General features: G+C 49.0%; 1 protein-coding gene and 1 long non-coding RNA gene across 10 annotated transcripts in view; one reads left to right on the forward strand and one right to left on the reverse strand.

Moving 5' to 3' along the window:
- The window catches only part of LOC147352186 (uncharacterized), a 139,897-nt gene that overhangs the window by 96,178 nt on the left and 29,175 nt on the right, over positions 1 to 14,544 (forward strand). For 7 of the 9 annotated variants that reach the window (XR_015147979.1, XR_015147986.1, XR_015147999.1 and 4 more), the window contains one exon: positions 13,142 to 13,406. This is a non-coding gene — a long non-coding RNA (uncharacterized LOC147352186). Of the gene's footprint in view, positions 1 to 13,141; positions 13,407 to 14,544 lie in introns of those variants that run through there. The other 2 variants (XR_015147989.1, XR_015147991.1) reach the window with 1 other exon arrangement.
- LOC147352192 (polyunsaturated fatty acid lipoxygenase ALOX15) lies at positions 474 to 9,390 on the reverse strand. The gene is made up of 14 exons (XM_086359332.1): positions 8,932 to 9,390; positions 7,339 to 7,543; positions 6,997 to 7,078; positions 6,789 to 6,911; positions 6,528 to 6,631; positions 6,185 to 6,345; positions 5,179 to 5,322; positions 4,810 to 5,019; positions 3,171 to 3,257; positions 2,918 to 3,087; positions 2,621 to 2,742; positions 1,953 to 2,053; positions 1,663 to 1,830; positions 474 to 1,555 (listed from the first exon to the last, which is right to left on the reverse strand). Exons 1-14 carry the CDS (start codon positions 9,064 to 9,066, stop codon positions 1,376 to 1,378), a joined length of 1,992 nt encoding a protein of 663 aa, XP_086215458.1. The 5' UTR covers positions 9,067 to 9,390; the 3' UTR covers positions 474 to 1,375.

Consider the following 14,544-nt stretch of genomic DNA (forward strand, 5'->3'; position numbering starts at 1 on the left):
GGTTGGATGGCATCACCTACTTGATGGACATAGTTTGAGCAAGCTCCAGGAGTTGGTGATGGACAGGGAAGCCTGGCATGCTGCAGTCCATGGGGTTACAAAGAGTCAGACACAAGTGAACAACTGAACTGAACTGAGATAGACCCCATCATTAAACTCTACTCCCACCTCTCCTGTTTATTTCCTAAGAAATTTCAAGAATCAGAAGAAGAAGAAAAGAAGTTTCAAGGATCAGACCCAGCTTCACCCATATGTCTTCTGCCAAACTAAACAGAATCAGAAGCAAGAAGCAACTTTGATCGTACTGTAAAGGAAACACTTCTGGCTTGTGTTTACTGTTAGTTTCTATTTTAAAATATCCAGACAATCATATTAAGAAATCAAACTTCCTAGTTTATTTTTCCAAAATTTTAATCAGATACAGAAGTTGGATTTTACTGACTCCTTTGTTGTCGCTTGTTAAAATAATGAGATTTTTAGTACTTTTCCAGCTAATCATTTTTATTTGGTGCTTCTCAACTGATGAAGTGCAAATGGGTTACAGATAAGGATCCTTTGGGAAAAACACTGAGGCCAGATACCTCCAACTGAGAGCAGTTTCTGTCATTTAACCAGTTTCCTTCCATTGATCATTTTCTAACTGAGTGAGTCATGAAATGAAAATTGTGAGAACTGCTGTGTTAATGTTAATTGCTTCGTGTTGTGTCTGGTTTCAGGACACGTGGTGAATCCCACCCAGTTAGAAAGTTATGCTGTATATTCTTCTGCCAGTATTTGACTTAGGATGTGTGTGTGCATGTTTAGTCACTATAGATGTGTCCAACTCTTTGTGACCCAATGGACCATAGCCCTCCAGGCTCTGTCCATGGGATTCTCCAGGCAAGACTACTGGAGTAGGTTACCATGCCCTCCTCCAGGGGATCTTCCTCACCCAGGGATCAAACCTGCATCTCCTGCATTGCCGGTGGATTCTTTACCACTGAGCCACCGGGGAAGCCCTTGATTTAGGAGTTTGGACTAAATTCTTTTCTTTCCTTAGTCTAAAATGCCATTTTTCTTGTCATTAAACTCAATTTAGGTTCAAAGTCATACTTGATTCTAAAGGTATAGAGTAATATGTATTATACCCTATTCTATTCTTGAAACTGTTTGTATAAATGTGGCTATTACCTGCTCAATGGGAGATCTGAATGATCAAGGAGGAAGGACGGGGGCGGAGAGGAAGAAATGGAATGACTTCCCTAGGTGGTGTATCTAAAGTCAGATTTGTTTACAGTGGGTGTGGACAGTGGAAAGGTGATTTGGGAGAAGATGGAAGTTGGGAAGAGGATGGGGTTGGAGGAAGAGGGCTGAAACAACCCACGGCTGGGGGTGCTCATATGGCCACGCTGTTTTCCACCAGGCTGGGCCGCAGGTATTCGTAGGGCCAGTCCAGCTGGGCATTCCGGATCTCTATGTCTTTTTCCAGGGCAGCCAGCTCCTCCCTGAACTTCTTTAGCACAGCCTTGGGCTCAGGGCCTGAGAAGTACTCTTCCTCATGCTGACCCAGAGCCACCTGGGATAGAGAGAAAAGGCAGTTGAGAGCTTTACTGCCCCTCAGTTTGGAGTGTCACACCTCCCTGTACCTGCCCCCTTCCTCAGGACCCGGCGCCTAGCTCTCACCATGATGGGCTGGCGTCTGCCCAGTTGCCAAGTGATGGACATCTGGAGAGAAGCCTGATGGAAGTTCGGCAGTGTTGCCATCACTTTCTCCAGTGTCACATCCTTGGTGGTCGGTGGGGGCAGCCGCATTGTGCAGGGTGCGTTAGGGACCCAAGAGTACCAGTCCAGCTATAGAGGGCAAATATCTAAACTCACTGTCTGCTAAGCATGAGAATCCCTTAGGCCACCTGCACATGGCCGCCTTCCCCACTCCAGGCACAAATGCCCAGCTGGCCCTCTGTGATAAGTACCTGGCCCAGGTGAGTGGAGGAGTGCTGACCAGTGCAGGTGAAGATACACATGGTCACAAAGTGGCAAAGCTGGTCCTTGGACTGTAGGGTGACGGGAAACCCTGCAGTGGATACGGAGAGTTAGAAACTGGGAGGCCAAGGCTAGAGGCAGAGCTCATAGGAACTGAGGAGGAGAACGAGAGGTGAGAAGGAGACCAAGGGCTCTCAGCAACCATGGTGGGGAGTGACTTGAGTGTGGGTTGGGGTGGTGGAAGCAGGGAGATTTTGGGGAGGGTCCCACTCAGTGGGGTGCTAGTGCAGCTCACACTGGCTCACAGGGACCAAGGATGTCAAATGTTCAAGTATTAAGCAGGCCAAATGACATCACCCTGGTAGCCACGATGGGACTATTTACACCATGGGGATGGGCAAATGCTACAAATCAGGGCTCTTTGTTTTGTTGTTTTTTCTCGGAGAGCAACCACTGGTCCCACTGCATCTGGGACCTAGAGGGGCTCCCCCTGCACAGGATGGAGACCTGCCTCTAGCTGAGAGGAAAAGGAGTCTGGGAAAGCTTTGGGTGTGTTCATAGGAGTTGGAAATGCTTCTGGAGGTTCCATAGAAGTAGAGAAGATTCTGGGGAAGTTCTAGGGAAGAGTCACATGTTGGAGTCTTGGGGCTCATCCTACCTCGGTCCTGGGCACCCAGCAGCCCAATCTCAGTGATATCTCGACACCAGGCCTGCAGCTCAATGTCGTCTCTCACAGACTCGTCCGTCTTATAGTGGAGACTCACAATCCCCTCCACGTAGCTGCCAGTGGAGGGGTCAGGGCGGGAGAGTGGAGGCTGATGACATGGAGCCCACAGGCCCTTTACGGTCCTTACCTATGTGGACAGGCCAGGGCCCGCAGCCCCCTTGCTGGGGCACAGACCTCCTCTTCTCCCAGCCTCCCCCCACCACCAGCCCTGCCTTCCTCCCACCTCACCGAGAGAGAATTTCCCAGAGCCTCAGGGCATCTTGGGCATAGAAAGAAGACTTGACTCCCAGGAGCCCCCGGTCAGCCAGGTCATCAGGGGGACAGAAGGAGCTATAGGTTAGAAAGGCTCCTGCTCGCTGGAGCAGCTCCACATGGCCGCCCCCACCTGTGCTCACCACCTGAGGAGCAAAGACAGCGTGGTCAGGCAAATCCACCTGCCCTCAGGCCAGAGGGAGCGTGAATCCCACTTCTCTCCTCGTACCTGGTCGAAGACTCCCGAGTCAGAGACCAGCCCAGTCCTGGCCCGGATGTTAATTTCCATGGTGTATCGCAGGTGCGGAATGAGAAGCTGGAGGGAGAGGAACAGGGAAGGGCAGGGTCAGAAGACAGCTGTGGCTGGTCCCTGAAGGAAATATGGACTGAAAAGCAGGAAAGGTGCCAAGTCTTCAGGAAAAGCAGACTGAAGTCCAGTAGCCTCTCGACAATAATGTTCTTTGATGATTGAAGGAAGCCATTCTCCTTTTCTCTTCATGTAAGACCATTCAAGGTCTAGCTGAATGTTTCTCCACTGTTTTTTCATTATCATTTTTCTAAGGAGGCTTCTGAGATTTTTTTTTTTTGTACTCTCACCTGCCCCATGACATTTAGTGCTACAGATATGCCATCTGTAATGTACTTTATGTATGTATGTCCTTTATACAAAAAATAAGATTTTTTGCCTCCCCCAGAACATGATCTAATCTACTACCTCCAGAACTTCACCCAGTTCCCTCCCCTTTGTCCATTACATTCACTTTCTTTCTGTCCTTCAAACACACCAAGCTTGTTCCTGCCTCAGGAACTGTTTGTTCCTCTGCCTAGAGCAATATGCCCCTTCCTCATCCTATGACTGGCTCCCTTTTTATTATTTATTGATTTTTGGCTGCACTGGGTCTTCCTGGCTGCACTCAGGCTTTCATTAGTTGAGGCAAAGGGGAGCTACTCTCTTTTGGGGAGCAGGACTGCTCACTGTGATGGCTTCTCTTGTTGTGGGGCATGAGCTCTGGGCATGTGGTCTCAGTAGTCATGGCCCACGGGCTTACTCCTCAGCATCTTCCTGAACCAATAATTGAACCCATGTTCCCTGCACTGGCAGAGGGATTCTTAATCACTGGACCACCAGGGAAGTCCATCCATATAATTTCATTCTTTCTTCCACTTCCTTAAAGGAGCATTTCCCAACCACTCAGTCCTAACTCACTATCGCATCACCCTGCTCTGATTCTCCGCAGTGGACTCATCACAGCTGATCTATTACGATACTGTCTGTTAGCCCTTAATGGAAATGACAACCCCCAAAGACTAGGACCTTGCCTGTCTTGCTTAGCACTGGCATCTAGAATGCCTTTTTTTTTTTTTTTTTGCCACGTCAGAGGCTCTCAAGAAAAGTTAATGGATGAACACCCTGTTCTAACTGTAATAAGCCAGGCTGCTCTTGTTGACCTGAGCCCCTGTAACTGGCCTCTGTGTTACTACTATTTGAGAACCCTTCAAAACTGACTGGAAAAAGTCTTCTATATTATTTGCACGGTCCCCTCTTTTTGAGGGAATCCTCAGTCATTTGTGTATTCTGTTTATATACTGTATATGTAACTGTGCTTTATACATAAGAAGTGTAAGATTTCTCACTCCCCACCCTTCACCCTCCCACCACTCCCCACCCCATTAGGGAGTCACTTTTATCTCCTCACAAGTGATATCGTTAAAAATGCAGAGCAAGCCACGCTCTCACGTCTTGTTCACTTGTCTTTTATTGGTTTTCTCCCCAAACGCTGAGACTCCATGGAAAAGGTGCCTCCAGAGATGGAACCTCACTGTGGGGTAGAGAGTTTGGGGCAGGGGGAGGCGGTTTAAAGTGTTACCTTGAACATAGGATGTATAGACGGAAGGCACCTCATGGTGGCCACAGCGATGACCTCAGCCACCAAGTGTCCCCTCAGGAGATGAGAGTGCAGCTCGTGAAGCTGGAAGTCAGAGCTCCGGACCCAGCATTTGGCCAGGAGCCAGGTCATCGGGGGATCCGTGGGCAGGAAAAGCGGTGGTGGTGGGGACCCCTTGTGTGGCAGTTGGAGCTGGAGCAGGGACAAGAGTGGGGGGAAGGGAGGGGTGAGGGCCAGTGCACAGCAGACTCCCATGCCCCTTGCATGTTTAAACGCTTCCCTCTCTCTCCAAAGTCACTTAGCATTCTCTATCTGACCGCTACCACTCCCCTACAGCCTGGGTTCTCTCACCTGGATGGCCATGGGTAAGAGTTTCCCATCGGGCTGCAGTTTCAGCATAACCAGAGGGGCAGCCACATACTGCTGGGTACACAGGATGACGTTGGCCTTGATCCCATCCAGCAAGGAGAAGTCAGCTTCAAATAGCGTGCCTTGCTGGATGGGGGCAGAGAGCAAGGGCTACATCAACATAAGGCATCTCTTCCTGCCTTGATTCCCCGAAGGAAGAAAGAACTAACTTGTTTCCATCACCTATTTAATACTGGGTAATGGTTCCTGTACTTACGGCCTCATATAATTCTTAGGTGCACTTGAATTAGCCCCAGGTTTATGAAAGAGGAAACCGATGATCAGAGAGGATAGATATGCTGCCTGAAGTCACACAGCTTATAAAACAGCAGAGCCAAGATTCAAGCTCAAGTCTGTCTCACCCAAAATCTCATGAGTTTTCTCTTTTTTTCAAATACACTGTTATTTGGTGGGAGCTGTGCTGGGTAACTCTAAGGCTCTTAATACTCATTAACACTAAGGCTCTTCCTTGCAGCACCTGGGCTTTCTCTAGTTGCAGCATGCAGGCTTAGTTGCATCACAGCAAGTGATTTCTTAGTTCCCTGACCAAGGTTTGAACACACGTCCCCTGCATTGGAAGAAGGGTTCTTTACCACTGAACCACTAGTAAAGTCGCCTGAGTTTTCTCTCTGAATTGTTCCGTGCTGACCCCATCAAAAACCCCAGCCCTGATCCTGATTCTCTTATTCCACACTCTCCCTAAATCCCCAGTTATAGGTCTTCATTTTGACTTTGTCACCCATCACATTCTCTCCCTCCACAGCATGCTATTCTCATTAGGAGAGGAGAGTCATGGAGGGTCACCCCAGGATCAGTCAAGATTTCTACTGTGGAATTCCGTCTTGCCATCTGGCAGCATGCTGGGTCCACAGTGGACCCTACGGCAGCACAAATGCTGACCCCACCCCCATTCCTCTGTGCCGTCTCCTGAGGGCTCTTCTGTGCTCACCTGGAGCTCCTTCTCCAGCTCGGCCTGCAGCTCCCCCATCCCTGGAGGAAACTCCAGGCGGGCAGGAAGGCGAACGGAGCGTCTCAGCAACATGGGGTTGGTGCCGTTGAGAAACTGGTACCCAAATAAGGCATCCTCCTTCCAGGAATCCCGCACCCGCTCTGGGGATGGCATTTGCGGAGCTTGCTGTGGGATCTGAGCTCCTGGTCCTTCCAACCCCCACCGAACCATTCCCACTTGACCCTAGCCTACCAGGCCTCTGGTCTCCCATCCCTGGTTCCCTAGAATGGGTAGTATCTGGGAGTAAGGGTCTTGGGATAAATACTGGGGTAGGGGTACTAACCAGCCAGCTTGCTCTGGCCACACCAGAAAATCCTGTTGAAGTCATCCAGACTTTTCCAGCAAGTCAGAATGTTTAAAGAGTCTTTGATGGCTAGGTCTGCCAGCCTTTGAGGAAGGATGGTGAAGAGTTTGTTATTCTCAGAATCCAACTTTACAACCCCATACAGCCCTCTTGGGCTGGTCCAGCCCTGTGAAGTCCACAAGCCTGGACTGACCACTGGACCAGGAAACATCCCTGTCACTCGGCCTGCCTTGTTCTTACCCCTTGGTCAGTGAGGCCTCAAAGTCAATTCTTTTGTCCTCTAGAAATCTCTCATCTACAGGAAGGTCATTTATTGTGGCCCCAGCTATATTCAGAATTAACCCGTCCTTCCAGTTACCCCACCTGCAGTGGAAAAGAAACCAGGCATTGGTACTGGGGAAGGGTCGGCAGCTCCCGGGTGGGGCCAGGAGGCAGGGGTGGGGCTGACCGGTACAGCTTCCTTCTCTCTGCCAGCTCCTCTTCCCTGTGTTTCTTGAACAGACCTTGAGGGTCATCGACCACAGTGCGACCTGAAAGTGAGGAGAAGGGCACTGGCTATAAGGCTCCTCCTGAGAGCCTCTCCCCTGTCCCTGCCAGGGGACCCTCAGCCCACCCTTGTGGCTGGCCCCTGACCCTTCAGCATCTCTGCCCTCTCCCAGCCTCCACTGCCCTGTGCCAGCTACTGCATCCTGCCTCTTCTGTGACCCCAAAGGCCAGCTCCCTTCTCTCCTCCCCCTTAACTTCTCTCCAGCCCCAGGCGTCTTACACTCCCAAGCCCCCCGCGGCTCACCGGTGCCCTCGGGCAGGCTCAGGATGCCATCGCCCTCCACCCAGCGATAGCACGGGAACCTGAACTCGTTCCCACTGGCCCCGGGGCCCTGCACGGAGATCCAGTTGCAGAACCACGCATCATCCGAGAGGAAGTGCCGTTTGCGCAATTTCACGAACAGCAGCCGCCCCAGGTACTCGGACACGTCCACCTGGAATTCCACCTCCTGCCGGAGACAAAAGAGGATCAGCAAGCGGGGCTTTCTGGAAGGGATCCTCGGATGAGCCCTGGATGCCCTTCCCTCTGGGCCTCTGGCAAAGCGGCGCAAAAAGAGCCAGAGAGGAAGCGGGCGCGAGCACCAAGCAGTTGGCTCCACGACCCCATTCTCGGTTATAGAATTCCTCAGCCCCGGGTGAGGTGGGGGACAAAAGATGGAGAGGGGCATGACTCCCCGAAATCCCTGATTGTGTGGAGCACTGGGCTGCGCCCTGGGCGAGCTCACTGGTGACCAGACAGTTACCGCGTCCCCCTACCCTGTCACCAGGGCCGTGGGCTCAGCACTTGTGGCTCTCCGGCTCTGGAGCACAGACTCCATAGATGTGGCGCAGGGCCTTAGTTGCTCGGAGGCATGTGGGATCTTCCCAGACCAAGGATGGAAGCCAAAGCTCCTGCATTAGCAGGTGGATTCTTTACCACTGGTCCCCCAGGGAAGCCCTGGGGGGATGTTTTAAGGGTGGGAATGTATTGGGAAGAAATCGCTGACTGCAGAAGGGCTTGGAGCTGGAGCAATGAGGCGGGCGAAGAGGAAGAAGGTGATGTAGTAGGCTCGAGGGGACACTGGCCGTCAGAGTGGGATGGACATCAGGGCACGGATTCGAGAAATGTCTCAGAGATGAACTGGACTACGCTGGATTTTTGGTTAGACGCAGGCGAAAAGAGGCGGAGGCGCGAGTGCACCTGGGAGAAAAGAGGACCGGTTTGGGAGGTGGGAGGAGGGGAGGACCTCACGTGAGCACGGTTCTCTGAAGCGTCCATGGGATAAACGTCGGGTCTGGGGGTCTTGGGGAGAGCCGGGTGGGAGATGGAAATCTGGGAATCGGCGGAGGCAAAACGTAACAGGGGCGAATACCAGGTACATGTGATGGGAAAGAGGGTGGGCCGGGAAATAAGAGTGCTCTCAGGCGGCTTCTTCCGTTCTCCCCCGCTTCCCGCGTCCCCATTCCCGCTCCATCCCGGAGATAAAACCTGCAAGGTCGGAGATCTAGCAACCTTACAGAAAATCTGAAATAGCAGCTTCTAAGAAGAGGAAACAGGAGACCGATGTCCGCTCCAAGGACCCCGGAGTTTCCGGAAAAGACCGAGTTCTGAAGAACCACGGGACTATCCCAATTCCAAGCAGGCCGGGCAGAAGAACACTTATTGAGCACTTGCTGTGTGCCGCGTCCCGCACTAAAGCGCTTTACCCAGCGGCCTCCGAGCTCTCTCCGGGCTGGGGGCGTGCGCCAGGAGCCGCCGGGGAAAGCTGGAGGCCATCTGGGGCGCGTCTCTTCTCGGGGACTCGCGGGCCTGGGGGCCAGGGGCGCAGCGCACCCCGCCCGGCTCTGGCCAGCTCACCTTGCCCCTCGCCGGCCGCAGGCGCCACCCGAGCGCCGCCTCCCCGTGCTCGCCGACCAGCCACAGGTGCACCTGGTTATTGGAGCCCGCGCAGAACGAGGACCCGGTGGACACGCGGACGCGGTAGAGACCCATCTTGCCCAAAGACGTTTCCCCCCTACTGAGGGGGAAGAAGAGAGAACGCCAAATAACGGGGCGCGAGACCCCGCCCTTCCAAAGCCTTGCGCAGTTCAGGGTGTGGGTGGCAGATCTCCAACCAGCCCGGTCTGGCCACGCTCTGGGGCCCCCAGCTCCGCGCCTCCCAGAGCTAAGCCCTGATCTCGAGAAGGCGGGGCCCTGGCAGGGGGCGGGGGGAGTGTAGGGCGCGCAAACCAGTATCTTGGTGGGAGGAAGATGGTAGGCTCAAGCAGATGAGAATTTGGGCAGAAAACCTGCAAGAAGAAGGAATCGATGTATGGCCCAGCAGACAGATGATGTGGCTGGAAGCCCCCTCCATCTAAACACACACACACACAAACTCACGAACATGCGTGCCTCCCAAGTTGGCTCACCTCTGCTAGGGGTCGTGGTTAAGGTTGCAAGGGAAGATGGAAAGGGCAAGGAGATGTGGTCATCACAGCATTTGTGTGCCAAGTAGTCCCAGGAAAAGAATAAGAACTGTTCCAAGAACAGGAAAGACAGAGCAGCCCATCTGGCTGCCCAGGATAACCAGGCAGAAAGGAGGTCCAACCAGTTAACCAACACTGGCACTCACACTCTGTGACCAAGGAGAAAGAGGGTCCTGAGATGCTGAGTTAGCCACATGCCCTAAAGAGAAGCAAACACATCCCTCCTCTTCCAGGATATGAATGCACTAGACGCCCTCTTAACCAGAACAAGATAATAGTGGTGCATACATAAGTCAATTTATCATAATGACAAAATCAGGAGTTCCAGACTGGCCAAGTGAAACTAAAGGAATCCATCATTTCAGAGGAGAAAGAGATTGCGGAAATTAAAAAGTTATATAGAAAATGAAATTTTGAGGTAACAGGAGAAGTTTTACTGGAGCAAAGATAGCTCCTTGGGAGAAACAAGCTTCAGAGGCCCAAGCGTGAATCAACCTGCTGAGAAGCCTGAGATTCTGTAGTCTCAGTGCATTTGAGGATCTGAGACAATATTCTTCAGAAGGAATGAGGGAATCTGGCAAAATTTCATTAACACCAAGAAAATATCTGAAGTATTTTAACAACCTTAAGAAAGTATCTTATTCCTAGAAAAAAACAAGAACAAAGAAAACCAATGAAGTAATTAAATCCATGATATTGGTGTTCGAAAATAGATATAATGACAATCTTTTAATCATTGCCTTTGTGATTCTTTTCTGTACTATTTAAAGTGTGTTCAAAAGAATCATCATATTAAATTTGTAATTGCAGTTTAGATTTTTTTTAAGGAAATTTAATCAACTCTGCAGTCAATGTTTAAATATTAAAATGTGAATGGGATGGGGTGGCAGATGGGAGGGAGGTTCAAAAGGGAGTGGATATATGTATACCTATGACTGATTCATGTTGAGGTTTAACAGAAAACAACAAAATTCTGTAAAGCAATTATCCTTCAATAAAAAAATAAATTAAAAAATTAAATGTATTTTTCAAAGTTCTGTTTATAGATATATGTTTAGTAAGTCAGGCATTAAGCAAAATACGGATATTTGTGGGGTGTCCTCTTCAAGGACAAACATTTTCCTCAAACTTTAAAAACTCTGTCAACGATGAGCATAATGTGTGTCCACAATAAGCATAGAAAAATAGCTGAAAGGGTGGACATGAAAATATTAGCAAGGATTATTTCTATGGAGTGGGAAAAGGTGGAGAAGAGACTTTCATTCTTTACATACTTTAGAATTTTTCAAATGTTTAGAGAAGCATGAGTTATTTTCATAATCTCAAAAATTTAATCTTGAACAAGATTCAAGGCTATAAGAGAAATGCTATCATAAAAGCAGTAACTATAATCAAGTGTGGCTATAAGGGAAGCCCCAAAACTGAAGTTCCAGTTTTCTTTTCTAAATGAAATTCAGAAAAATTGAAATATAGTGGATAAAATTCATTACCTGTAGCAATAGCACGAACATAATACTTTTCTTGCAGATTAAAAGTGTGATTGAGGGACTTCCCTGGCGGTCCAGTGGTTTGGACTCCGAACTTCAACTGCAGAGATGGTGAGAACTAAGATCCCACATGCAGCACAGCGCAGCTAAAAAGAATAAAGCAAACCCGGGACATTTTCCCTACTTTTGGTTTTTTGTTTTGTTTTTCTTTTTAGAATTTTAAAAATGAACTTAGTTGCTGCATGTGGAATCTAATTGCCTGATCAAGGATATCTTAACCACTGGACCACCAGAGAGATCCTTCCCTCCCCCTTTGAATAGGAATGACTAGGTTCAGTTCAGTTCAGTTCAGTTCAGTTGCTCAGTCGTGTCCAACTCTTTGCGACCCCATGAATTGCAGCACGGCAGGCCTCCCTGTCCATCACCAACTCCCGGAGTTCACCCAAACTCATGTCCATAGAGTCAGTGATGCCATCCAGCCATCTCATCCTCTGTCGTCCCCTTCTCCTCCTGCCCACAATCCCTCCCAGCATCAGAGTCTTTTCCAGTGAGTCAACTCTTCACATGAGGTGACCAAAGTATTGGAGTTTCAGCTTTAGCATCAGTTCTTCCAAAGAACACCCAGGACTCATCTCCTTTAGAATGGACTGGTTGGATCTCCTTGCAGTCCAAGGGATTCTCAAGAGTCTTCTCCAACACCACAGTTCAAAAGCATCAATTCTTTGGCACTCAGCTTTCTTCACAGTCCAACTCTCACATCCATACATGACCACAGGAAAAACCATAGCCTTGACTAGACAGACCTTTGTTGGCAAAGTAATGTCTCTGCTTTTCAATATGCTATCTAGGTTGTTCATAACTTTCCTTCCAAGGAGTAAGCGTCTTTTAATTTCATGGCTGCAGTCACCATCTGCAGTGATTTTGGAGTCCAAAAAAATAAAGTCTGACATTGTTTCCACTGTTTCCCCATCTATTTGCCACGAAGTGATGGGCCAGATGCCATGATCTTCGTTTTCTGAATGTTGAGCTTTAAGCCAACTTTTTCACTCTCCTCTTTCACTTTCATCAAGAGGCTTTTTAGTTCCTCTTCACTTTCTGCCATAAGGGTGGTGTCATCTGCATATCTGAGGTTATTGGTATTTCTCTGGGCAATCTTGATTCCAGCTTGTGCTTCTTCCAGCCCAGTGTTTCTCATGATGTACTCTGCATATGACTAGGTTACCCTATGCCTTTTCCACCCTCGTATAGGGGATGGGGAGGTGGGGAGGCAGTTGACTTCCTCTTTAGTTCACAGATCTTCAGAAGGAGAGGACTTTCACTGGAGAAACAATGCTTAAGGATATATACTTGAGAACCCTCATCCATGCCTGAACCTGATTTAGATGATGGAATTCTGGAATTCAGGGCTTCCCTGATAGCTCAGTTGGTTAAGAATCTGTGTGCAATGCAGTAAGACGCCGGTTCGATTCCTGGGGTGGGAAGATACCCTGGAGAAGGGATAGGCTACCCACTCCAGGATTCCTGAGCTTCCCTTGTGGCTCAGCTGGTAAACGATCCGCCCACAATGTGGGAGACCTGGGTTCAATCCCTGGATTAGGAAAATCCCCTGGAGAAAGGAAACGGTACCTGCTCCAGTATTCTGGCCTGGAGAATTCTATGGACTGTATAGTCCATGGGGTTGCAGAGAGTTGGACACAACTGAGTGACTTTCACATCACTGGACTTCTGGCTGATACAATAATGAGATTAGATTTTGGGGTGCCTTGAGAGGGGATGGGTGTACTTGGCATGTGGGAAGAATATGAATTATTGGGGGCCAGAGGGCATACAGTGGTAGCCGGGTTCCAGAGCAGCCCCCAGGGACCCATACCTCATGGTATTCGTGCCTTTGCATAGTCTCCTCCCAAATTGTATCAGAGTTGGTCTTTGTAACCAATAGAGTATGGTGGAAGTGATGGCATATGACTTCTGAAGCTAGGTCCTAAAAGATGTCTTCTGCATGTCCTGCATTGCAGACGGATTCTTTACCAGTTGAGCTACCCGGGAAGCCCCTTACTCAGCTATTTCTCCCTTATTAGTACCAGTTACCAACCTTGTTTATCCCTTTGGTTGCAGAATGAAACTCCAAGTGTTGAAAAAGAGAAGACTGAACCAAGTCCATGGAAGTGCTATTAGAAAACTGATCAATCAGCGAAGCGTTAACAAATAACATGGATGTAGTAAGAAGGATGGGCTTCTCTGGTGGCTCAGATGGTAAAGAGTCTGCCTGCAATGATGGAGACCTGGGTTCAGTCCCTGTGTTGGGAAGATCCCCTGGAGAAGGAAACAGCAACCTGATCTAGTATTCTTGCCTGGAGAATTCCATGAACAGAGGAGCCTGGTGAGCTATTGTCCATGGGGTCTCAGATTTGGACACAACTGAACAACTAATACACATACACAGTAAGAAGGGTCACCCACCTGAGATAATTCAGACAGGGGCTAAGCAGGGTTTTAGGGCAAACAGTCAACAGGTGACACATTGGCCACAATCAAAGGGACAGCATGGCTTGTCTTTTCCCGCAGCCATTATCTATGCATGGGAGTCTTTTCCAATCCCAGGCTTTGTGGCTCAGAAATCCAAAACTAAGGCTCAAGTAGAGTAGGGCCAGCTGAAATTGTGGAAGAAAGTATCAGGACCTTAACCTATGTTTCCATTGTATTTTACAAGTATTACATCGAAGTGGGACCCAGCTATGTAACTTAACTGATTATAAATATTGCTCCTAACAGTCATGGGAGAAAGGTAGGAGGGGACAGAAGGCCAAAGAGATTGCTGAGTATTCTGTGCTGCGTGATGTGGTTCCTCTAGTAAACCTTCTGGACCTTCTATAAATGTTCTGAAATACTTGATGTGATGTGATCTGATGTGAACTGAATTTTGCATCTAAGTTTGTTCAGGAGCCATCCCCATGCTGGGAGTTGGGGTCAGAGGCCAGAGTTATACTGAGACGAAACTGAGTCTTCTGTGGAAGACGTCCACAGAAATTTAGGGAACCTTTTGGATTTCTCTAGGCCTTGAAAATTTGAGGTATGAGGACATTTCCTCTAGAATGTAAGGAATAGGGGTGTTCCTAAATGATCATCATGCTACATTTTGAGGACCTATCCAGGACAGTTTGAACTAAGGTGGTATAAACACACACACACAACAAAATGAACTAAGGTGCTGTATGTGACCAGCTACACGTTGATCCTGAGCAAAGAGTACACCCTCCCCACTACTGCCAACTCTTAGATGGTTGATGCCAGGATACTGATGCTAATTCCACAGAACCCTCTATGGTCCCAGGGAATCCACTTCAAAGATAAAGGGAAGTTGTGTTAATTACTTTAAAATCACCCATATAGTGTTCAGAGAATGAATGTACAATCTCGAACTGGATGTTTCAACAGGAAGCTTTATGTGAACTTAGAGCCACTGGGGCCAAAGAAACGCGCCAGAAGTAATTAGTGGCAGAAGACCTCGACATCTGGCG

The sequence above is a fragment of the Bos grunniens genome, chromosome 19, assembly GCF_055505025.1.
Source record: "Bos grunniens cultivar Pamir isolate PY7600 chromosome 19, Bosgru_T2T1.0, whole genome shotgun sequence".
NCBI lineage: Eukaryota > Metazoa > Chordata > Mammalia > Artiodactyla > Bovidae > Bos > Bos grunniens.